The 25,006-nt window shown below is 39.0% G+C and overlaps 2 protein-coding genes across 3 annotated transcripts in view; one reads left to right on the top strand and one right to left on the bottom strand.

Moving 5' to 3' along the window:
* Window positions 1–14,470, top strand: part of LOC135702490 (protein 5NUC-like) — a 77,234-nt gene extending 62,764 nt beyond the window's left edge. The window contains exons 1-5 of one of the 2 annotated variants that reach the window (XM_065223540.1): window positions 5,212–5,322; window positions 5,531–5,842; window positions 12,614–12,764; window positions 12,825–13,081; window positions 13,139–14,470. In XM_065223540.1, the coding sequence (XP_065079612.1) occupies window positions 5,631–5,842; window positions 12,614–12,764; window positions 12,825–13,081; window positions 13,139–14,357 (1,839 nt within the window). In that variant the 5' untranslated portion in view covers window positions 5,212–5,322; window positions 5,531–5,630 and the 3' untranslated portion in view covers window positions 14,358–14,470. Of the gene's footprint in view, window positions 1–5,211; window positions 5,323–5,530; window positions 5,843–12,613; window positions 12,765–12,824; window positions 13,082–13,138 lie in introns of those variants that run through there. The other variant, XM_065223539.1, reaches the window with a different exon arrangement.
* A 152-nt stretch (window positions 14,471–14,622) lies between these two features.
* On the bottom strand, window positions 14,623–17,356 carry LOC135702548 (uncharacterized). Its single transcript, XM_065223621.1, has 2 exons — window positions 17,352–17,356; window positions 14,623–16,113 (listed from the first exon to the last, which is right to left on the bottom strand). The coding sequence occupies exons 1-2, from the start codon at window positions 17,354–17,356 to the stop codon at window positions 15,528–15,530; spliced, it is 591 nt and encodes a 196-aa protein (XP_065079693.1). The 3' UTR covers window positions 14,623–15,527.
* Between the last annotated feature and the right edge of the window lie 7,650 nt (window positions 17,357–25,006).

The raw sequence follows: 25,006 nt of genomic DNA, 5'->3' as shown, positions 1-25,006 counted from the left end.
TAAGAATCACTTTGTTTCTAAAAGCATTAGAGAGTTAGTCAGGAAAAAAATCTAAGATTTCTCACGAAGATTTACTCAGCTTTAAGAAAGATCTTAATCTGAGTGTTAATAAGGTCGGTATGTAACTGTTTTCTTTATAACCATATATTTTACATAACATTAAACTGAACTTTTTTATATTACAGACGCTAAAATTTGCTAAATGTTTGAGACATACCGGCCGTCAAACTATCCAGCCCGGCCTCAACTCAGCTATGAAGAAAGACAACGCGGCCAAGAATGATCCCAATAACCCAATATGGTGGCTACCGAAAATGCGACGACAGTTTTTGAAGGATGAAATTTTGATCATCAGCTAATGAAAACAACACATCGCTGATTTTTTGATATGCTGTGTAAAAAAGCCTAAATTTTTTAAATATAAAAACACATTGCGCTCTCTATCTACAAACTATGAAAATCATTTATTAAATGCAATCAATGTTTTTCAATACAAAATCCCATTTTAATAATATCATTATATTATATTAAGAATGTTTAATTACCTTTCATTTTATATTTTGGTCTTTGAAATGGGCCCAGCGGTTCAAAAGTTATAAATTTTTGAAAAAAATATTTTGAAAAAAATAAAAAAATAAAACTATTTTTTGGACTAACCTAACGTTGAAATGGTCACCCTTATGACAAAATAAAGAAAATATTTTGCGATAAAGAACAAAACTACATTTTTTTTTACCAAATTCTGAGAACCACTTTGCAATGGGTACACGACGTTAGGCATACGGTCGTTAGGCATACGGACGTTAGGCATAATGTACGATAGGCATAATGGACGTTAGGCATAATGGACGTTAGGCATAATCTACCCGATGAATTCCAGCAGGATGATAATCGGGACCGTCTATTGATTGCTGACTTCGGTGACAATAATGAAAGAGCCTTAATTTTTGGAACTCATGAAAACTTGCGACGTCTTGGGCAGTTAAAGTATTGGGTTACAGATGGTACGTTTGCCACAGTTCCTTGTTTGTTTCGGCATCTCGTCACTGTTCATGGAAGTATCGCTCACATCACATCATCAGCAGACGGTTCCGCTAGTTTTCATTCTGATGACAACAAAAACAGAACCGTTGTATCGAAAAGTATAGCAGCAGCTGGTATGTTTTTTGTTATTGAATGAAAAACCACAGAATTCACCATTCTTCATTTCATGAGCTGTTCTTTTGCATCATATTTTATTCAACCTTAGCTGTTTTTTGTTATTGAATGAAAAATCACAGAATTCACCTTTCTTCATTTCATGAGCTGTTCTTTGAGGAAAATCTTTTCTCCTTTGACAATTGTAATATGTGTGTAAGAATATATTACATCAAATGTGTGATTTTTTTTTTTATTTCTAGATGCGATTGATTTCAAGTTATAGTTCAAAACTATTCTGAGTTTTCATTGCCAGATTACTTAACCGCTATCGCTACTAATCTTGGATCTAAGTAAATATATAGCTACGTCACTTATGATATGATAAATAATGAATTCCATACTGTGCTTATTAATGAAACTATGCTTGTTTAACTCGTATCATTTTTTATTCAACGCTTAGCCTTATTTAAGCATTGTTCACCATGCTCGAAACAGGTTTCTAGAGTTGCACAGCAGCAAGGTATTATATGCCTAACGTCCATTATGCCTAACGTATATTATGCCTAACGTCCATTATGCCTAATGACTTTATGCCTAACGTCCATTATGCCTAGCGTCCGTATGCCTAACGTCCGTATGCTTAACGTATTTATGCCTAATGGGGTACACTCCTTTGCAATGGAATGTCTCAATAATATTAAATTTAGGACAATAGTTGGTTTAATTATTTTATTAATTTAAACATTATGAGATCATGACAAAGTTACGATATCTGACGGTACTGAAGAGTGAATCTTACTATAGCATTGAAACTTAGTATTTGGGCAACTTCAATCCCCTCTTGAATCATTTTCAGCTGAATTTGTTTCGATCCTTAACAGTTTTGTATCATCAATAGTCCGTATACGCCTTTGTAAACATCTAAGTAAACTTCAAAACACTTTTTCTCAAAAATCCCAAGATGAAATATTTTAAAACCATCACAAATTTGATTGTTGAAATCAATACTAACCTCCTGTGAAGAAAAAACTGAGGTACATGAAAGTTGCAAAAAAAGTGCCTTGAGACAAAGCGAGCCGCTCCGATCGTCCTGATTCTGGTAACTTGAATGTTTTGATTTTTATAATTGAAAATTTATAACCACGGCTGCCACCCACATTAGATCCGTTTGCATTGCGTTGACATAAATTTGACAGTTAGCCCTAAAGAGTGAGCCCAGGTGTGTCCAACTGTGTGGAGTGACCAACCGCTTGGTAAATTCACAGAATCTATCCGAGAAGTCCAAGAACTCATCCCAGCTCGTTTTGATTGCATCAAACAAATCTTTTTCTCCAGTTTATTTGTTCCGAAACAAATTTCTGGGGAACATGTCTGACATCCGGCAAGGGACTATAAATAGTACAGTTCGATTACTTATATAAAATTGTTGTGAAATAATATGCCGTATCACATCTATTTTTTCCTCTACTGGACTTGATTCAGAACTGATTCTGAAGGTACATACTTGTTCGGGAGTTTACAAACAATAACCAAAAGATCTGCAGTGGGCATCGTTCGCATTTTAATCAAACATACATTCGAGTTGATGTCTCACATCACACAAATTGGCTATTCCAGTGGTTAAGTACGATCACAGCAAGCGACGATTATGTGATGTTGTTTGCTACTCAACAACTTCAAGAGTATCAAATAAATTATTTCAAGCTTACCTAAAGGGTGATACGGTCAAAATTTGGTCAAGGGAAAACGCGTGTAAATCGGTGAAATCGTTTATTTAAAAAATCAAATTGAATTTCTTTTTCAAGTTCAATTAGTATAAAATTCAGGAAAAATATTCAGTTAGGCTTCCGCTTTTCCAAATCCGAATTGCCGGGCCTTACGCTTGACCCCTGCCATCAGATTTTGTACAGCCACCTTGTCCACCTTCTTCGCCGCAGAAAGCCAGTTTGCCTTGAACTGCTGCTCGCCCTTAGCAGTTTTTTTGGTCTTCTTTAGGTTCCGCTTGACAATAGCCCAGTATTTCTCAATTGGGCGGAGCTCTGGCGTGTTGGGAGGGTTCTTGTCCTTGGGAACCACCTGCACGTTGTTGGCGGCGTACCACTCCATGGCCTTTTTACCGTAATGGCAAGATGCCAAATCCGGCCAAAACAGTACGGAACAACCGTGTTTCTTCAGGAAAGGAAGCAGACGTTTATTCAAACACTCTTTCACGTAAATTTCTTGGTTGACAGTCCCGGAAGCTATGAAAATGCTGCTTTTCAAGCCACAGGTACAGATGGCTTGCCAAACCAGATATTTCTTTGCGAACTTTGACAGTTTCATGTGCTTGAAAACATCTGCTACCTTTCCCCTTCCTTTTGCCGTATAAAACTCCTGTCCCGGAAGCTGCTTGTAGTCGGCTTTGACGTAGGTTTCGTCGTCCATTACCACGCAGTCAAACTTCGTCAGCATCGTCGTGTACAGCCTCCGGGATCGCGCTTTGGCCGTCGTATTTTGTTTATCATCGCGATTTGGAGTCACTACCTTTATGTAAGTCGATAGTCCGGCTCGTTTTTTGGCTCGATGCACGGTTGTAGACGATACACCCAGCTTATTTGCGGCATCTCGGAGAGAGAGGTTAGGGTTTCGCTTGAAACTACCGGCAACTCTCTTTGTCGTCTCAGCGGCTTCCGGTTTTCGATTTCCCCCCGATCCAGACTTCCTGGCTGTCGACAAACGTTCCCCAAACACTTTAATTACATTTGTAACGGTTGATTTGGCAACTTTTAGCGAATTTGCCAACTTTGCGTGCGAGTAGCTCGGATTTTCGCGATGCGCGAGCAAAATTTTGATACGCTACTCTTCTTGCTTGGACGGCATTTTGACAACTGAAGAGTGAATTCCAAAATCAAAATAGGAGCAACATTCTACACACACACACCTTCAAAATGAGGGGTGTTCAGGTTTTTTAAATGCAAAATTGAAAGAAATACGTCAAGTTGATATTGACCAAATTTTGACCGTATCACCCTTTATTCCAATCGACGTATCTGCTTTTGTAAACAATCACTTCAATCGACGATTTTTCGAAACTGGGGAATCTTTCCTCTACTAGCTGTTGTTGTTAGTTTCTGTGAGTGAGCTAGCAATTGCCGCAAATTTTTGTTATTGAATAGTTACGCTTGATTTGGCTGTTTTCAGCAAACATGTTTGGCAAAACATAAAAAGGCCATCACACTATTTGACGAGTTGAGTTGAATGGAATGACAAATACAAACCAAATATTTGCCATTGCAATATTTGGTCAAATATATTTGGTCTTTACACCTTGGAACGCCAATAGATATTTTTGAATAAATAAACAAATATGATTGAATTATATATTGTTTAAATAAACATACTTTTGAATTTAAGTGAAACAACTAGTACTTATTGTTGTTTTGAATATGTTTTCAATTTACTTTGAATAATTCATATGCTAAGAGAATAAACATTTATATTTTTAATTTGAATGAACAAAATTCGTATTCGTGAATATACAAATTCATGCATTGTTTGGTATAGAAAGCTTTCAATTAATAACTGTGGAATTACTTCAAATAACGCTAAGTTGAGAGCAGGCGAAAGCTCGTGCCATATCTTTCTTAACCCGGTGCTTTCAGCCGCTTCCGCCATCCGCCTGGGAGTAGCCATCTATCGAGTGGTCTATAAATCACCTAGGTCTCCACTCATTCGGACGTCAACGTGATCAGAGATTAGCGCTCGTGTATATTGTGTAGCCTACTTGTTCAAAATAGTCGTCATAATAAATTTTGACACTAAACTCGTGCCCCCGGGCCCGGCTTGTTTGGCAGCCAACTCTGATAACGAGTTATTGAAGTGCGCTTGGTGTGGGTGGCTGTTATCAGAAGTGGGGTTTCAACGCGAGTATACTATATATGGCATCTTTTCTCGCCCGATTAGACACAGAAAATGATTGATTGATAGACCGATTGATGATTGATTGGATGTTTGCGAGTGTTAACATACCATTCAGGTGGGCAGATAAACAACCAATTTGCGTTGGTAGGATGTTTTGCTCATCAAACAAAATCAGTTGAGAATCAATTACCGGTGGGTGATGAATGTGTTGCTATAATTAATTGACTCGACCCGAGAGTGTAAAGTGCTAAAATCACCCACAAAACCGGATTTAAATTCAAGGTGATACTGTTAATTAAATTTTGCACCACTAATGACCGCTGCAAATGCGGGGTGATCAATTTAATTATATCAAATATTATACTTTCCCTGAAAATAATCATAAACCAATAATTTGAGCACACAATTCACTAATCGTTTTACACGTTAAAATAGGTAGAGAGAGAGAGTAAAGATTTCCATCTAACAAATCATCCTTCCATTTTTCCAGGTACCATTAGCATCCTCCGGAGGAACGAGTCAAATTCGGCCGTACAGAGATTAAGAACTCGATTGTGCTCGGAAGCTACAGGCGAACCCAAAAACCAAAGATGATAATCCGGTCGGTGCTGATTTCGATGCTGCTGCTGGTGGGGGTTGCTCGGAGTGCTCCAAAGGCTAATCCCAACTTTGAGCTGATTATCCTGCATAACAATGATATGCATGCACGATTCGAGCAAACCGGTGCTTATGGAAACGATTGCCAAGCGGCGGATGTGGCTAGCAATCGGTGCTATGGAGGATTCGCTCGGGTGGCGCATAAGTGAGTATTCTGGAGAATCAATTCGTCGATTGGCAAATTGGCAGATTGGTCAATTTGGAGATGAATTGGCCCGTGGCATAAAATCTCCCTAATAAAGCTTTGAAAAAAAAAAATGATTTGTCAATTGGTAATAGAGCCAATCCAGCCCAAATAGCAAAAAACAATTAACAATCGACCATCTCCAACTTTGCATACCGTGCCGATTCAAATTTCGGACACTTAAACTCGAATTTCAGACACTTTTAAAAGTTGATTATCTCGGTCGAATATGATCCACATGTCTTGTAAATTTTAAATTTTTTTGACTAGTGCCCTCCACGATCATCTAACATTATTACTTTGTTTCTAACTGGATGTAATATTTAATTAAAAATGAAAGTGTCCGAAATTTGAATCGTCCGAAATTTGAATCGGAACGGTAATTGTTTGTTATTGAGCTGAAATTCGGTATTTTTCAACAAATCATAACTCGAAAACGTCACTCCCAATTGAAATTACGTCTGAGATGAAGTTGTTGAAAAAAATAATTGCTTTTCAGAAAAAAATACACACTTAAAAGATTCAAGTATTGTTCAAGTGTTGTTGAATGATTTCTGATAATTATTAAGAATCCAGCTTGAAAATTTCACAGAAGGTACCAGACCCTTAATAAGCTTTTTATAAAGAAAATATTGAAGAAATATTCAAGAGGGTAATATATTATTATTAACGTTTTGATTTTTTGTCCAAAGTGACTTGAACTGTTTTACCGTGTATAGGAATTAATTTACCTACAGCTTTGTCAAAGACATCATTTCGATTGGAATTGACGTTTTCGAGTTATGAATTATTAAAAATGATCGAATACGTCATTATGAACGAGATTATCACAAGGAGAGGATCTTCTAAATTCTTTGACGACAGATTTCTTCTGAGCTCGTGACTCTCCTTACGAAATTATCCTGAACATCTTGACGGAATTCTCCTGAATCTCTTGACCGGAATCTTCTGGAGGGGTTCTTCTGAATCCTTCGCTGAGATTCTCCTGTATCACTAAGCGGAGTTCTTCAAAATCACTTGATGACGGATTTTTTTTTTCTAAGTTCATCGTCAGGATTCTTCTAAATTAGTTGGTAGGATTCTCGTGAAACGCTTGAAAGGATAGTCGTGTATATGTTGACGGGATTCTTCTGCACCCCTTATTGGGAAGCTTATTAATGCTTGTCGGGGTTCCCTTGGTGGGATTCTTCTGAATCAACGTACGGGATTCTCTTAAATTAAGGGATTGTTTTACTGTATCCATCGTTGTGATTCTCCTGATTACGTTAGATGGGTTCCCTTGAATTTCCTTGATGGAGTTCTCCAGAATCATTTGACGCTATTCTTCTGAAACCCTTGACGAGGTTCTTCTGAATCTGTTGATAGGATCCGTCTGAATCAGCTGATATGATTATCTTAATTACCTGGATTTCTTTTGAATCTATCGTCGTGAATCTTCTAAATCCATTGGTGAAATTTTCCTAAATTGAGAGATTCTTTACAGAATACTCCAGAACTTTTCACAGCGATCTCCACAATTCTTTGTAGAGTTCTCTAGAATTCTTTACAGAATTCTCAAGAATTTTAGAGAATTCTGGAGAGTTATGTATAAAATTATGAGGAATTATGCCAAGATTTGTAGAGAATTCTGTCAAGAATTCTGGACAAAATTCCAAAATTCTGAACAGAAATCTTCTCCAGAATTATAGAAATTATTCTGCAGAATTATTGACAGAATTTTACCCAAATCTTAACACAATTCTTCAGAATTTTCCAGATTTATTAAAAGAATTCCCCTGAGTTCTTGGCAAAATTCTTCAGAATTCGTGACAGATTTCTCCAAGACCCTTGAGAATTCTGTAACGAATTCTGATGAATCTTGTCAATAATTCGGAGGAATAGAAAAGAGAATTCTTTCAAATAATCTGGAAAATTCTGAAGAATTGTGTTAAGATTTCGGAAAAATTCTGTCAGGTATTCTGGAGAAAAATGTCTATAGTTCTGGAGAATTCTGTCAATAATTCTGGAGAATTCTGTCTAAAATTCAAGACAGAATTCTCTGCAAATCTTGACTAAACTCTATACATAATTCTCCAGAATTCTCAACAATTCTTGAGAATTCCATAAAAAATTCTTGAGAATTATGCAAATAATTGTGGACAATTTTGTAAATAATTGTGGAGATTTCTATAAAAAATTCTGTCAAAAATTCTAGATAATTCGGAAAAGAATTTTGGAGAATTCTGTCTATAATTCCGGAGAATTCTATGAAGAATTCTGGAGAAATTAGTAACGACCTCTGGAGAAGTTTGTTAATTATTATGGATAATTCTGTAAACAAATCTGAAGGAAGCTGTAAAGATTGCTGGACAATTCTGAAAAATTCTGTTAAGAATCCTAGAAAATTCTGTTTTGTATTCTGGAGAATACTGTTAGGAATTCTGGAGAACTCTGTTACGGACTCTAGCAAATGATGTTAGTAAATCAAGAGAATTCTGTTAAGAATTCAGGAGAGGCTCGGAGAATTCTGGAGAATTATGTGATGAATTCTTGAAAATTCTGTGAAGTATTCTGGAGACAACTGTAACGATTTCTGGAGAAGTCTGTCAACAATTTTGGAGAATTCGGTTAAGAATTCTGTAAAGAATTCTGTTAAGAATTCTGTAAAGAATGCTGTCAAGAATTCTGAAGAAATCAGGATATCTGGAGAATTCTGCAAAGCATTGTGGAAGATTTTGTAAATAATTGTGGAGAATTCTGTAAAGAATTCTGGATAATTCCGTAAAGAACTATGGAGAATTCTGTAAAGCATTCTGGAGCATTTTTCCTATAAATTAGGAGAATTCTGTTAAGAATTCAGGAAAATTCTGGAGAATTTTTCGAAGAATTCTAGAGAAATCTGTAACGACTTTTGGAGAAATCTGAAACGATTTCTGGAGAATTCTATCAATAATTCTATGAAGATTTCTGTGGAAAATTCTGTAACGGCTTCTGGAAAATTCTATAAAGAATTCTGGAGGATTCCGCCATGGATTCAGGAAAACTCTGGAAAATTGCTGAGAATCCTGCAAATAATGCGGAATTTTTTTGTAGAGACTGCTGGAGAATTCTGTCATGAATTAAAGAGAATGAATGAAGAATTTTAGATAGAAATTCTTAATAGTTCTCCAGAATTCCTGACAGAATTGTTCAGAACTATTTAGAATTTCTATCTATAATTCTGGATAATTCTGTCATGAGGTCAAGGAAATTTTGTCCTGAATTCTGGAGAAATCTATGAAGAATTCTGGAGAAATCTGTAAAGATTTGTAGAGAAGTATGTTTATAATTAAAGAGAATTCTATGAAGAATTCCATAGAAATCTGTAATGACTTCTGGAGAAGTTTGTTAATAATTATGGAGAATTCTGTCAAGAATTCCGGAAAGAATGTCGAAGAAATCTGTTAATAATTATGAAGAAATCTGTAAAGAATACTGGAGAATTCTGTTAAGAATTCTCGAGAATTCTGTTAAGAATTCTAGAGAATTCTGTTAAAAATTCTGGAAAATTATTTAATTCATTCAAAAATTCTGGAAAATTATGTCTAATTATGTCTGAAAAATTCCGTCAAGAATTCTGCAGAATTCTGTCCACAATTTTGGAGAATTTTGTTTAGAATTTTGAAGAATTCTGTCTTTAATTCTGGAGAATTCTGTCAAGAATTCTGTGGCAGTATGTCTTGAATTCTGGAGAATTCTTTGAAGAATTCTGGAGAAATCTGTAACGATTTATGGATAAGTCTGTTAATGATTATGTTTGGCTGTTAGTAATAATTACATAAATAATTAATAATTAATCTGTCTAGAATTCCGTAAAGTATTCTAAAGAAATATGTATAGAATGCTGAAGAATTCTTGAAAAGTTGGCTAGGAATTCTGGAGAATTCTGTTAAGAATTCGGTAGAGTTCTGAGAAATTTTGTTAAGAATTCTGGAGAATTTTGTAGAGAATTAAGGAGAATTCTTTTAAGATTTCTGGAGACTTTGGTCAATAATACTGGAGAATTCTGTTCTATTGATAGAAGTCTCCAGAAATCTTGACAGAAGTCTCCACAAATCTTAAAAGAATTCTCCTTAATTCTCTACATAATACTCCAGAATTCTTAACAGAATTTCTCAAAGATCTCCCGAATTCTTAACAGAATTCTCCAGAATTCCTTCACAAATTCTCAAGAATTCTTAACAGAAATCTGCAGCATTCTTTACAGATTACTTAAGAATACTTGGCGGAATTCTTGAAAGAATTCCCCATAATTATTAACTGGTTTCTCCAGAAGTCGTTACAGATTTCTCCAAAATTCTTCAAAAAGTTCTCCAGAATGCAAGACATATTTCCCATAAATTCATGACAAAACTCTCCAGAAATAATGACAGAATTCTTCAAAATTTTCTACAGAATTCTACAGAATTCTTGACAGAATTCTACAGAATTCTACAGAATTCTACAGAATTCTTAACAGAATTTTTCGTTACAGATTTCACTACAATTTTTCAAAGATGCTCCAGAATTTTCCTGAATTCTATACAGAATTCTTCTGAATTATTGGCAAAATGTTCCTGAATTATTTAAAAAATTATCCACAATGCTTTGCAGAGCTCTACGGATTTCCTGATTTTTTCAGAATTCCTCACCGAGTTCTTGACGGAGTTCTCCATTATTATTGACAGACTTCTCAAGAAATCGCTACAAATTTCTCCAGAATGCTACACAGAATTATCAATAATTCATGACAAAAGTCCCCAGAATTATTGACAGAATTCTCCAGAATAATAGACAGAATTCTCCAAAATTGTTGTCAGAATTCTTCTGAATTCTTGAATGAATACTCCAGAATTCTTGACAGACTTTTTTTCTAAATTATTTCAGTCTCCATAATTCTACTGAAGTCTTTATTAAATGATCCAGAGTTCTTGACAGATGTCTCCTCCATTCTCAACAGAATTCTCCAGAGTTTTCCAGAATTCTCCTGAATCTATGGCGGAGTTCTCCTGAATATTTGACGGAATTCTCCTGAATTATTGACAGAATTGTACTAAATCTCTTGATGGGAATCTTCTGAATTCTTGTCGGGATTTTTCTGAGTCCCTTGATGGGATCCTTCTACACCCCGCAATGAAATTCTTTTGAATACTTTGCTGGGACTCGTCTGAATCCATAGTCGTGTCTTTTCTGAATATCATGAATCCCTTGGTAGAATTCTGCTTAATCCATTACATGGGTTAAAGTGAATCCGTTAGAGGGATACTCTTTATCTTTTATAGGGAATCAAGTTGAATCTCTTGAATCGGGTTCTTTTGAATCTCCTGATGACATTCTTCTGAATCCCTTGACAGGATGTTCCTGGCTTAGTTGTAGGAATTATCTGAAATCCTCTTGACTTTCTTTTAAGTTCCTCTGTGAAAATTTTCTAAATCCTATAAGGATTCTTCAAAATTCTTAGATGGGATTCTCCTAAGCCCCTTGACGAAGTTCTTTTGAATTATTTGTTAAGATTCTCTTTAATCTATAGATGATATTATTTTGAATCCCTCGGTAGGGTTTTCATAAACTCATTGATGAGGATCGTTTAAATACACTGAAAAATATACTTCTGAATCCATGATCGTGAATCTCCTGATTCCATTAACAGGATTCTCCTGATTTCATTTGTGTGACTATTCTGAATCACTTGGCGAGATTCTCCTAAATCCTTTAGAGGAATTATCTAGAATATTATATGGGAATCCTCTTGAATCCCTTGATGGAATTTTGTAGAATCCCTTGACGGGATTCTTCTGAATCCTTTGTAGGGAAGCTTTTTATTCATTGACGGGATTATTCTGAGTCCTTTGCGAGGTTTTTCGAAATGCCTTGATGGAATTCTTCTAAATCACTTTCCGGGCATCTCCTTAATCCCCCACAACATTTGTCTAGATCCCTTGACAGGATTTTCTTTAATTTACTGTCAAATATTTTCTGAATCCATGGTCACAATTCTTCGCAACCCTTGACATGATACTTCTTGCAAGATTTTCCTGAATCGTTTGGTGGGATTTCAGAAATCTCAGGGCTGGAATCTCCTGAATCCATTAGAGGTATTTTCATGAATGTCTTGAAGGGATTGTTTTGAATTCATTGGAGAGATTCTTCTGAATCCCTAGATAGAATTAGCCAGAATCCCTTTTCACATCCTGGAAGGAACTCTTTTGGAATTCCGGAAAACTTCCGAATCCTGGCGGGATTCTTTTGAATCCTGCGCCGAGTTTCTCCAGAGTCTTGAGACGGGATTTTTAAGAGTTCTGCTGAATTCCCTGTCCTGAATCAGTTGACAAAAATCTTTCAAATCCACTGACGAATATCTTCGGTTATATCGTCGTGATTCTCCTTAATCTTTTGATAGGATTTTTTTAAATCCGTATGTGGAATGTTTCTGTATCACTTGGCAGGATTCTCCTGAATACGTTCGAGGGATTACCTTGTTGAAATTCTCCTAAATCTCTAATGGGATTAGTTAGAAACCCCGTGCGGGATTCTCTATAATTCAGTTGATGCACTTCTTCATTCTAATAAATGTGGAAGTGTATATATAAGCTTATAAGTATACGATAAGCAATAATCTTGAAATGTGAAGAAGAAGAAGAAGGCTTCTCCTGAATCTCTAAACAAGATTCTCCTGCATGCCTCGTACGCCCGCCTTTCCAAGTTAATCACCTAACGAAATTCTTTCCGTTGCAGAGTTCGTGAATACCGGTCAAAAGAATCGGCTGGCGGACCTCCCGTCCTGTATCTAAACGCTGGTGACACATACACTGGCACCCCGTGGTTCACCGTCTACACGGACAACATCACCGCTGCTTTCCTCAACATCCTTAAGCCAGATGCAATTGTAAGTTTTCCCACAATGCCACCTCTAGAACAGCTAAATGACATTTCTCTTTCCCTTCAGTCCCTCGGTAACCACGAGTTTGACCTGGGCGTCGAAGGGCTGGTCCCGTTCCTGAACGAAGTGGACTTCCCCGTCCTAACGGCCAATCTGGACCTCTCCAAGACCCCCTCGATGCAAAACACAAAATCACTGCGCCCCTCGACGGTGTTCAGCAAGGAAGGGGTCAAAATTGGAGTCATCGGTTACCTGACACCGGAGACGAAGCAGCTGACCTCGGCCAGTACGGTAGATTTCTTGGATGAAATTCAGGCCATCAAGTATGATAACCACTGCGATTTTAAAATTCCTTCAATAATCAACAATTGATATTCCAGCAAGGAAGCTGCCACTCTAAAAGCGGAAGGTGTCCACATCCTGATAGCCCTGGGTCACAGTGGTTTGCCGCAGGATCGGGAAATCGCAGCCAGTTGTCCGGACATCGACATCGTCATCGGTGGACATTCGCATACGTTCCTGTACAGTGGAACCGTACCTGACATTGACCAACCGGAAGGTCCCTATCCGGTGATGGTGCAAAACAGTGCCGGCCGAGATGTCCCGGTAGTTCAGGCATACGCCTACACCAAGTATTTGGGCTACATGAAGGTCGAATTTGATGCCGATGGTAATCTGGTGTCGTTTGATGGAAGTCCGATCCTGCTGAATGGAGCAGTCGATCGAGACTCGGATGTTCTGCAACTATTGGACGTGTACCGTCCGGGGATTCTGGAGCTGGATGAAGTCATTGGACAAACTCGGGTTCTTCTGGATGCTACCAGGTGCCGTTTCGAGGAGTGCAATATCGGAAATATGATCGCAGATTCAATGGTTATGACCTATACGATGTCCCGGGATGAGTCCAGCCAGTATTGGACCGATGCATCGATTGCATTCATTCAGGGTGGAGGGATACGGGCTTCGATCGAGGTTGGTCAGGATGGGAACATCACAAAGAAGGATTTGAAGACAGTGCTGCCATTCGGGAATGCCATTATTCTGGCCGAAGTAACGGGAGAAACGATCAAGCAAATGTTGGAGCGTAGTGTGTATCGGTACGATGGTAAGAATGGCTACGGAGAGTTTCTGCAGATGGCTGGAGTGCACGTAGTGTACGATTTGAGTAAGCCTCCGGGACATCGAGTTGTTTCGGCTGAAGTACGATGCGCACGGTGCACGACCCCTTCCTATGGTGCCCTGTATGACTACGATAGGTACAAGATCATCATCAGCCAATTCCTGTGGGAAGGAGGTGACGGGTACAGTATGTTCAGTGGTCGTAACTTCGACGTGCTCGTCTGGAGTGAGTATGAGATCACCGAAGAATACCTGAAGAAGTTCTCTCCAATCTACCCGGCGATCGAGTGGAGAGTTGCACTACAGGGACAGGTCAACCCGGATCACATGACTACGACGACGACGACGACAACGCAACGGCCCACTACCGACAGCGGCACGACGCAGGATGGCGATGGAGGAGCGGGGGGTCTTAAAGCTGCCACGATGACCATCGTGTCGTTTGCATTTGTTTGTGTTTTGCAAAGATTTTTATTGTGATAGGATGCGTAGTTTAGGTGTTGAATGTTACGACTCAGGTTTCAAAGATGTTGCACTTGTTGTGAAAAGTATTCCTATAGGCCTAAGTACAAAGTATAAGAATGTGTTGAATAGCTTGGCGAAAGTTTTTTGTTTGTTTTCATTATGACAACGAACCAAGAACGAATTTACGGAAGGTAGAAAAAGTGTCATCGGCAAGTCAAAACCTTATTCGACCCTTGGGAAATCGTTCTTTCTCACATTCATCTCAACAAAACCAGTTCAGTCTTATTTTTTACAAAATTTTTCACATCTTTATTTCTGTTTTCATAAAACGGTTCCTTCTCCGTATCACTGCCCAAGGGTTTCTCAAAGTTTTATTCAACTCTCTTTCTTCGCCTACAAACTAAACTTCAGTACAGTCTAATCATTCTCTTGGATTGATCGCCTTTTTTGTATTTATTTTATTTTTGTTTGTTTATTATTTACTTAGTAAACTTGAGTTCTTTAAGGGGGGGGGGAAGAAATCATTTCCCTTTCTTGCCCGTCAAAGAATTAAACATGGTAAAACTAATTATCTTCTTCTTCCCGCTCCGTCTGTTTGTCAGATTTGTTCCTCTCTCACTTACAATTTTGTCATGTTTGAAATGTTTCACTGATGGGAATGATTTACTCAATTTGATGGAATGTTGATGATGAAATGAGAAATCCGAATGAGATTAATGAGAGAAACGCACTCCCCGGTCAACGAGCACCCAAGGCATTCCAAGGATCGGTGTTTTCGGGAAGTCCACGTGGCTACTTTTACCCTCGTCAACTGCGTATCGATTGTCGTCGATATGAGGGGTGGCTCGACGAGAGAAGGATGAGCTTTCGGGTGGAAATTTCATCCGTCTATCGCCGTGTGTACATGAGTCGACAAAGCAAAGTCCCAGGTGTTGTCCCACGCAAAACACCCCGAACCGAGGGGTGATTCAGTGAGTGGCGGAGTGCTTTGTTCCGATGATTAACGCTAAACGATAGCCTACTACGATGAATGATGATCATGATGAATGTTCTGTATGAGTGTGGATGCGCGTGGTGCAGATGCTAACCTACTTAATGATTATGGATGAGTTAGTGTGGTGTATGTGTGTGAGTGGATGGGATGTTGGTACGATGACATGGGGGTTGATGAGAGGTGATTTTCGTTCAGACTTTGACCGATCGACTTTCGCCATGGGCGATAGATTCTCCGAGGACGCGCATCGTGTTCGAGTAGGACGAATCGATCTGCGGGATGACCTTCTCCGCCGGACGGATGTTCTTGATCAGATCGGAAAGCGACAGGAAGCTCTGGCGTCCGTTGTCGACGTCCCGATCGGAGTGGGTCATCTCTTCGATTTCGCGCGTGATCTGTTTGAGTTTCTGTTCGACCGGGATGTCATGCTCCGGGATGGGTTCCTCCTCTTCCTGTAGTTGTTGATGATCTTCCTGCCCTTCGGAGTCGTCATCCTGCTGGGATCGTCCCTCGGACTCGTCTTCGTCTTCGATTTCGTGCTCATCGTCGTCGTGTTCCTCTTCTTCTTCGTCCAGCAAGGCTTCCTCGTCGCTGCGGGACTCCAAGCTGCTGTCGGCTTCCGGTGACGCCTGGATGGGGTTAACGTTCAGCAGTGCTGCCAGCGGGGAAGTTTCCTCCAGAAGAGGCGCCAGCGTGGTAGACGAGAAGGTCACCGGGATCGGAGTTGTCGGAACGCGGGCGGGTGACGGGGTGGTTGATGTGGTGGTAATGGGACGGCTGAAATAGGTTCAAGAATCGCCATTAGATTGTCTGCCTGATGATGTAAATTACAGGTAGAATTATCAACAACTAATATGTAAAAAAAGGGGACAGCGAAAGGAAAAAAAGCGACACCTACAAGCCGAGAGAATTACTACGGATTGCTTCTTTTATTTGCGTTGCCTCTTCACGGTTGTGTGATTGGAACCTCTACAGGGTGAGTGTTCGTTTGGGTTTTATTCGAGGACTTTTGGGGCCGGTGGGAGGGAACGTTTGGGCCGAATCATCTGCGTTTCATGTTCCGATTCTGGTCCCAAATGCTCCCTTCCGAAGCGCCTATAGCTTTAGCTGTTACGAGCCTACGGTACGAGTATCGCAATATGTATAGAGTTCTGTTTGTATAATCGGTTTGATATTTGTTTAATATCGTGTATATAATGAACTAACTCCAAACCCACCAACCAGATGTTAATGCGCGGACGGTATTAGACTGACTGTGTGTGAGTGAGTGTGTTTTGTGACTAAAAGACCTGGTTAGTATGTACGAGGTCGTCCTTTTTCCTGTGCGTGTGCAGAGTTAAGTATTTGCGTTTCGTAAGAAGTGTAATGGCTGAGCTGAGCAGAGCATGGTAAAATCCCCGAATAAACGGGTAGCAGTGTGAGGCCTAAACTGTACAGCATAGCAATGAGTATTTCTACAATGGTTTAGGCTGAAGATGGGCAAAGCTATTTGGAAAAGGAATCATCCGTAGACTGTGTGAAGGGGAAGAATAGGGTAGGTAGGACGTGTTAGGTCGAGAAAAAGGATGATAGTTTAAATTACACAGATTTATGCGACCCTGCTGAAGCGATTTACATGTAAGCGTAGCAAAAGTAACAAAGTTTTTCTCTTAGTCGTTAGAATGCTGACGACGACAACGACCCCACGAAACAAACGGACGACGGCGGATGGAAATTATGGTTTGCAAATTGGTCCCCGGGGCATGATTTGTATTTTTTCATCTTCAATCATGAGTTTGTGACATCGGAACAAATTGTTTTATATTTAAATTTGAAAAAAAGTTGATAAACCTGTTACCAGAGCATTACATTTTTGAAGCTCTCAAATGAACTCGAGTATTGTCTCTTGCAACGCATCATTTATATCAGCACGAAACGATAATGAAAAAGAAGAACGCTTCGAACGAAAGGCTGGCTGTTGATTTTCTTCATCGCTTCCAATGAAAGTAACGTCGATTATCGATTTGAAACGAAACCTCATTATGGTTTTCAATCTCTTTCACTGAACCCTATCACCGCTCTTGCAATTTGTTTAAGAGAAAGTTTACCGCCCTAAAAATAAAAAATAAATTTCGGCACGTTTTGTTTTTCTAAAAATATTGAGAAAAATTATAAAAAATCCAAGAAAATCAATCGATTCCTCAGAAAATTTATATGTAAACAAATTTTTTTCTATATCATCATAAAAAAATTGGACCCTTAGCAAAACCGAAAGGTCACCGTTTTGTGGTTTTTAAGTCCAAATTTAGGCCATGATGACTTACAAAAAATGTTTTGGCACGTGATTTTTTTTTTAATTAGAAAAAAATTAGTTTATTTTAGATATTTGAAATTTTTTTCCAATATTTTAATAATAATCAAAACGTTTTTTTTAAGCTGTAAACTTTCCCTTAATATGCGTTATGTTCCGTTTTCGTTACTTTTCAGTAGATAAATATGTGGTTGGAAGAAAAATTGAACATACTACGTGAAATCTTCAAGCGTTTTCACGTGAGAAATGCTTTGAATAAATATATTTACATTTCCTGTCATATACGTCCTAGAACCTCTGTTGATTTATTTCATGAACGACGAAACTATCAAAGTCAAGCGCTCTTTCACCCGTCCGCTTCACCGAAGATTGAAAGACCATTGAAAGAGAGACAAGCGATTGAACATTTCAAGCTGAACATTGCATTAGGTTCTAAGTTACATTGACAGATTCTCTTCGTCGACTCCTGTTCGATGCAATGTTCAGTTTGATTTGTTTGTAGACGCCGACTGAGGTTTTAGAATGCTGCGAAGCTTCGTCGTATCGATTTTGTCGATTGAAGTTAGTATTGTAACGCCCGACCTGTTACAGCACTGAACATCGAACAGATTCGTAACTTTTCTGGATGAGCATTAAATTTTGTGAAATTTTGACTTCTAAATGGTTTAATTCTCAAAGTCAAATTTTGAGCGGAAGTGTTGGAAGTCTGTGCTTTTTTTGCTAAAATATAAACGCAACGTAAACACGACCATTCGCTCAACGAATTGCACAATTATTGATTCTAGGGGTGTCCGATAACTTCTCGATGCATCGAACTAGGCGATAACCAATGCAAATATTTTTTTTTAACGCGACAAAAATATATCTCGATTATTCGATAAAGTACCCGTTCGATTTTGGCCCCATGCCAAAATGTTTCCGGTTTCCGTTGGGGTCACTCTGGAACGGCATTGAGCACCCCGGCAAAGTTCGGGTGTCCCCGGGGAAGTGAACAATCCCCAACAAGAATCAAACGCCGTCGTGTGACATATCAAACTTCATGTTGTGGCAAAACTTTGCCGGTAATGGCCTTATTGACAGTCCACGGTCACACTAGCCACTGAAAAAGAACCAAAACCCATTGTGCGACATATCAAACTTCATGTGTTTTCAAACTTCGACCGATAGGACTCGGGGAAGTGACCAATTCTCGATATGAATTGAAACTTGTCGTGCGACGCATCAAAGTTCATGATTTTACAAAACCCGACCGGTAATGGCGTTATTGACAGTCCACGGTTACACAAGCCCTCCAGAGCATGTTCTGGCGCCCCCATAAATGTTCCGGTGCCTCTGGTAACGTGGCCAATTCACAACCAGTACCAAAACTTGGTCTGCAATGGCTTTATCAAGATCTCACGGTCACATTGGCCATCCTGGAAGTGTTCCGCTGCCCTCGGGGATGTGGCCAATTCTCAACAAGACATATCAAACTCCATAATTTTACAAAACTCGGCTGGTAATAACCTTATTGAAGGTTCACGGTTACACTAGCCCTCCCGGCCATGTTCTAGTGCCCTCGAGGAAAAGACCGATTCTCGACAAGAACCTAAACCCGTCGTCGACATATCAAACTTCATGATTTTGGAGAACTCAGCCAGTATTGAGATAGTTGAAGATGCTAAGCGTCAAATAACAGACTTAAAGTGGTTATTTGTATACGATAGATGAGGATATGAAAGTATAGAGTTGATAGTTCCGTTAGAGTACGGCAGTGTAAAAATTGTATATAGAGAGTAGAAAGCGAGCAAGGACAACTTTGAGGAAGGTACGAATCGGGTTGATCATCTCTCTTTACCAAACTCGCCACTTCGAAAGGGATGGTGAGGGGTGTCCCCCACCACCACCACTGGCGAAAAGAGATGATCGCCGATTTGCTCATGTACCTACGATGTGTGGAAACAGTTCTATCGATTGTTCCGCACTCAAGTCGTTATCTGAAGGGAAGAATCTAGTCGTAGGTTGGTAAATTGCAGCTATTGTTACCTCTACCACGGTATGTGCTCCTGTCATCGTCGACTATTGTATTGAGAGACCACATTTCTCTAAAACCACTGAACTTAATTGGACCGGTTACTAAAGGGTGAAACGGTCAAAAATTGCCGTCCTCTTTTCTCCTTTCTGCATAAGGGCCAATGTGACCGTGGACTCGTGAACTGAAGCCATGAAGATTGATATGTCTCACGACGAGTTTTGGTTCTTGTCGAAAAATGACCACTTTGTCGGGGGCATCGGAACTTGCTCGGGAGGGATAATATGACCGTGGACTGTCATTAAGGTCATTACCGGCAAAGTTTTGTAACAGCATAAAGTTTGATATGTCAATTCAGAGTAGTTCTGATGAGAACTTCAGAGAAGTTCTGGGAAGATCTTCAGAGTAGTTCTGAGAAGAACTTCAGAGTTGTTCTGTGGAGAACCTCAGAGTAGTTCTGAGTAGTACTCCAGAGTAGTTCTGAGGAGAACTTCAGAGTAGTTCTGAGGAGAACTTCAGAGCAGTTGTCAGGAGAACTTCAGACTAGTCTGGAGGAAAACTTCAGAGTAGTTTGAAGAAGTACTTCAGAGTTGTTCTGAGGAGAACTTCAGAGTAGTTCTGAGGCGATTTGCAGAGCAGTTCTGAGGCGATCTGCAGAGTTGTTCTAAGGAAAACTTCAGAGCAGTTCTGAGTAGCACTCTAGAGTAGTTCTAAGGAGTACTCCAAAGTAGTTCTGATGGGCACTTCAGAGCAGTTCTAAGAAGAACTTTAAAGTAGTTTGTAGGAGAACTTCAGAGTAGTTCTGAGGAGAACTTCAGAGTAGTTCTGAGGAGAACTTCAGTGTAGTTTTGTTAAGATCTTCAGAGTAGTTCTTAGGAGAGCTTAGAGTAGTTCTGAGGAAAACTTCAGAGTAGTTATGAGGAGAACCTCATAGTAGTTCTAAGGAGAACGTCAGAGTAGTTCTGAAGAGTACTCCAAAGTAGTTCTGAGTAGCACTTCAGAGCAGTTTTGAGGCGAACTTCAGACTAGTTCGGAGGAGAACTTCAGAGTAGTTCTAAGGAGAACCTCAGAGTAGTGGTATGGAGATCTTCAGAGTAGTTCGGAGGAGAACTTCAGAGTAGTTCTGAGGAGAACTTCAGAGTAGTTCTGGGGATAATTCCAGTTTAGATCTGAGTAGAACTGCAGCGTAGTTCGGAGGAAAACTTTAGAGTAGTTCTGAAGAGAACTTCAGAGTTATTCTGAGGAGAACTTCAGTTTACTTCTGAGTAGAACTTCAATGTAGTTTTGAGTAGAACTTCAGAGTAATTCTGAGGAGAACTTCAGAGTAGTTCTGAAAAGAGCTACAGAGTAGTTCTGAGAGAACTCCAGAGTAGTTCTGAAGATAACTTCAGAGTAGTTCTGAGGAGAACTTCAGAGTAGTTCTGAGGTGAAATTCAGACTAGTTCGGACGAGAACTTCAGAGTAGTTCTGAGGAGAACCTCAGAGTAGTTGTATGGAGATCTTCATACTAGTTCGGAGGAGAACTTCAGAGTAGTTCTGAGGAGAACGTCAGAGTAGTTCTGGGGAGAACGTCAGAGTAGTTCTGGGGATAATTCCAGTTTAGATCTGAGTAGAACTTCAGAGTACTTCGGAGGAAAACTTCAGAGTAGTTCTGAAGAGAACTTTAGAGTAATTCTGAGGAGAACTTCAGTTTACTTCTGAGTAGAACTTCAATGTAGTTTTGAGAAGAACTTCAGAGTAATTCTGAGGAGAACTTCAGAGGAGTTCTGAAAAGAGCTACAGAGTAGTTTTGGGACAACTTCAGAGTAGTTATGAGGAGAACATCAGAGTAGTTCTGAGGAGAACTTCAGAGTTGTTCTGAGGATAACTTCAGAGTAGTTCTGAGTAGCAGTCCAGAGTAGTTCTAAGAAGTACTCCAAAGTAGTTCTGATGAGCACTTCAGAGTAGTTCTGAGGAGAACTTCAGAGTAGTTCTGAGGAGAACCTCAGACTAGTTCTAAGGAGCACTTCAGAGTAGTTCTGAGGAGAACTTCAGAGTAGTTCTGAGGAGAACCTCAGACTAGTTCTAAGGAGATCTTCAGAGTAGTTCGGAGGAGAACTTTAGAGTAGTTCTGAGGAGAACTTCAGAGTAGTTCTGAGGAGAACTTCAGAGTAGTTCTGAGGAAAACTTCAGAGTAGTTCTGAGGAGAACTTCAGTGTAGTTCTGAGGAGAACTGCAAAGTAGTTCTGAGGAGAACTTCAGAGTAGTTCTGAGGAGAACTTCAGAGTAGTTCTGAGGAGAACTTTAAAGTAGTTCTGAGGAGAACTTCAGAGTAGTTCTGAGGAGAACTTCAGAGTAGTTCTGAGTAGCACCCCAGAGTAGTTCTGATGAGTACTTCAGAGTAGTTCTGAGGAGAACTTCAGACTAGTTCGGAAGAGTACTTCAGACTACTTCTGAGGATAATTTCAAAGTAGTTCTGCGGAGAACTTCAGAGTTGTTCGGAGGAGAACTTCAGCCTCTTTCTGAAAAGAAGTTCAGAGTAGTTCTAAGGAGAACTTCAGAGAAGTTTCATTGACCTATGGAAAATTTCGGGAAATTTATTAAACTCCTCAGGTAGACCCGTAACATGTCCTGGTCTGGCCAACCTGCTTCTGAGTAGGCATGGAAAATCATTTACATTCATTTCGGGAATTCATTCACAATTTGCCTCTAACTTGTTTCAACATTAGAATTCCGTAAAATGAAAAATGAAGCTTTTGTAGGTTTTATGATTAACTACAACTTTTGTCAATAATTCAAATCAGTTTCTCTTATGCATGGTAAACCAGAGCGAACAGAGCCCACCATTGTTTTTCAGTGAATATAAATTACATTCACTGAACAACAATAACAAGTTCCGCCCGCTTTAGTTCGTTATGCATAAGAGATACAGATTTGAGTGTTTCACAAAAGTTGTAGTTAGTCATAAAACCTAGAAAAGCTACATATATTATTTCACGGAATTCTGTTGATGACAAAAGATTGAGGCAAATGAATGCAAATGAATGCACGAAATGAATGTAAATGATTTTCCATGCCTGCTCCTGAGTACGAATTTGGCCACCAGTGATTCGAATTCTCATGAAATTTGATGTGTCGCATGAGTTTGTGGTTTTAAGAAGAATCTGCCCACTTCCCCGGGGATAACCGGAATATGTCCATTTCTGGAGAGCGTGGTCCTGAGTACTTAATATGGCCACCAATGATCTTATTTTTAAATCCCCATGTAATTTGATGTGTTGCATGACAGTTTAGTTTCCAGAAGAACCTGGCAACTCCCCGGACCGAAAAATATCCAGATTTGGTCAACGAAAATGAACGTATGAAAAGATATTCAAAGAACCTAACCTGCTTGTTCAAAAAACCATGAACCATAAGAGAAAGAAATTTGTTGCCTTCAGCAATGTTACTTCAAACTGATTGTTCTACAACTTTTTAGAACACTGCATTATCTCAAATAATGAAAAAGTTTGTATTTTCAATTCATAAATTTTATGGACCATCCTAATTTCACTAACATAAAAAGATTGGCCAAAAAATATGAAGAAACGTTCCGAATACACCATATACCTAGAACTGACAGTTTGTGCGCAAACATTTTGTCTTCCTAAACACGGCTTTGGGACCATTGTGCATTGTTTTTAGCCCTTAACAACATCAGGCTTGTTGTTTATTGACATAGCAACCTCATATTAATGTTTTCAAGTATTTGGACAACAACTAGAACCAGCAAATCCAAACATATAAAGTAACCAACAATAGAGACAAAACGCTTGCTACCGCTACCGCTACCGCTTGCTACTGCAGTGTTTGTTTTTATCGTTTACCATCACACGCAAGCAGTAGCGCTTTAACCCAGTGTGGATGAATTACGTTCGTTTTGAATATCTTCGCATTCACGTACGAGCAAAATGAACAAATGAAGTCATTATACATCAAAGATTACGCGTTTGTTGATATTCACCACTGCTTGATTATACAATCCAAAGTTGTCAATATCAGAAGCGATCCTTAAAAGCAAAATAATCAAATTCATTTTGGGCAAAATGATTATTTTGAATATTGTTGACTCCAGAGCCTAAAACGAACCGGTGAAAACTAACGATTTTAAATTGGCTCACTATTTGACTAGCCTATTGGTCCCAAGCAAATCGATTAACGTACCCCATTCTAGTCGAAATTCTAGCACTACATTATGTGTGTTTTGATTCGCTATAAAAGTTTGACAGATAAAATGAGGGGTTCGTGGATTTTCCTATGTTTCGAGGGGTGCATCGATTAGCTTGGGACCGAAGATAGTACCAGAGCTGAGCCAAAAAGTTGACCACGTTTCTTCGGGACCTACTAGTCTTAGAGTTACCTCTATGCTAAAACCTCAATAATTCAGCATGATGCAATAATTTTGAATCAATTTGTGTATAAAAACCAACACAACGTGTTCTACAGCTCTATATTTGTGTAATATGAAAATAATCATTATGCATTTGATCCTCAAAATCATCCCCATCAAGATGAAGATGAATATTGATATTGACAACAACACAGGCGATAATAAACATCGAGGCTTGAATGACCAAAAACCAATGTTTACTTCAATACTCAGAGGTTGCCTTGATCAAAAGAATGTGTTTATGTCAAAATTCAAATTCATGCGGGTAGTTGGTTGTCTACATTTTCAGCCAAGTTGAGTGTAGAAGGAATGATTTTTATCAGCACTGCTTGCTACTACTGCTACTACTACCACGATAAAGTCTCTCTGCAATAAACAGTCACCGCCAGAAAAAGGTCTCATCAACACATTTTATCTTTGAAGTTATCTAATTAAATCATATTCATATTAAGCTTGATAATATTAATGATAAACATTTTGGACGAATTATTGAACTAACCGATAAGTGGTGTGAATTTGGTGTGTCATAATATAGTGGCCACTTGGAAATATGTTATGTTTATGTAATTTTTACATCCAAACACCCCTCGTTTTCGATTGTGTTGACATTTCCGAGTGTTTGTTGATCTTCTTACGTATGAATACAGCAGAGCATCGGTTACCGAACTTTGAGCAAAATACAAAACATATGATCCAAAAGCTGATCGTCCAGGAAGGGGAAGGAAACGTAGAACAGATTCCAGAACAGATGCCAGAATGATTCGAGTAATTCAGAACAACCCGAAGGTTACCCTCAGGAAGATCAAGAAAGCAATTCAGCAACCGATCTAAGACAGCACTCTACGCAAAAGGATTGTCGAACACGATATGCAGAGCTGGTGGTGAAAGAAGTTGCCATTTATTAGCAAAGTCAACAAAGCGAATCGACGAAAAATTTTATCGGGAACATGCTGATAAGCCT

Source organism: Ochlerotatus camptorhynchus, unplaced genomic scaffold (assembly GCF_037179485.1).
Source record: "Ochlerotatus camptorhynchus isolate MF236.1 unplaced genomic scaffold, CSIRO-AGI_Acam_v1.1 ptg000193l, whole genome shotgun sequence".
Taxonomy (NCBI): domain Eukaryota; kingdom Metazoa; phylum Arthropoda; class Insecta; order Diptera; family Culicidae; genus Ochlerotatus; species Ochlerotatus camptorhynchus.
This window is presented reverse-complemented; position numbering and strand designations above follow the sequence as displayed.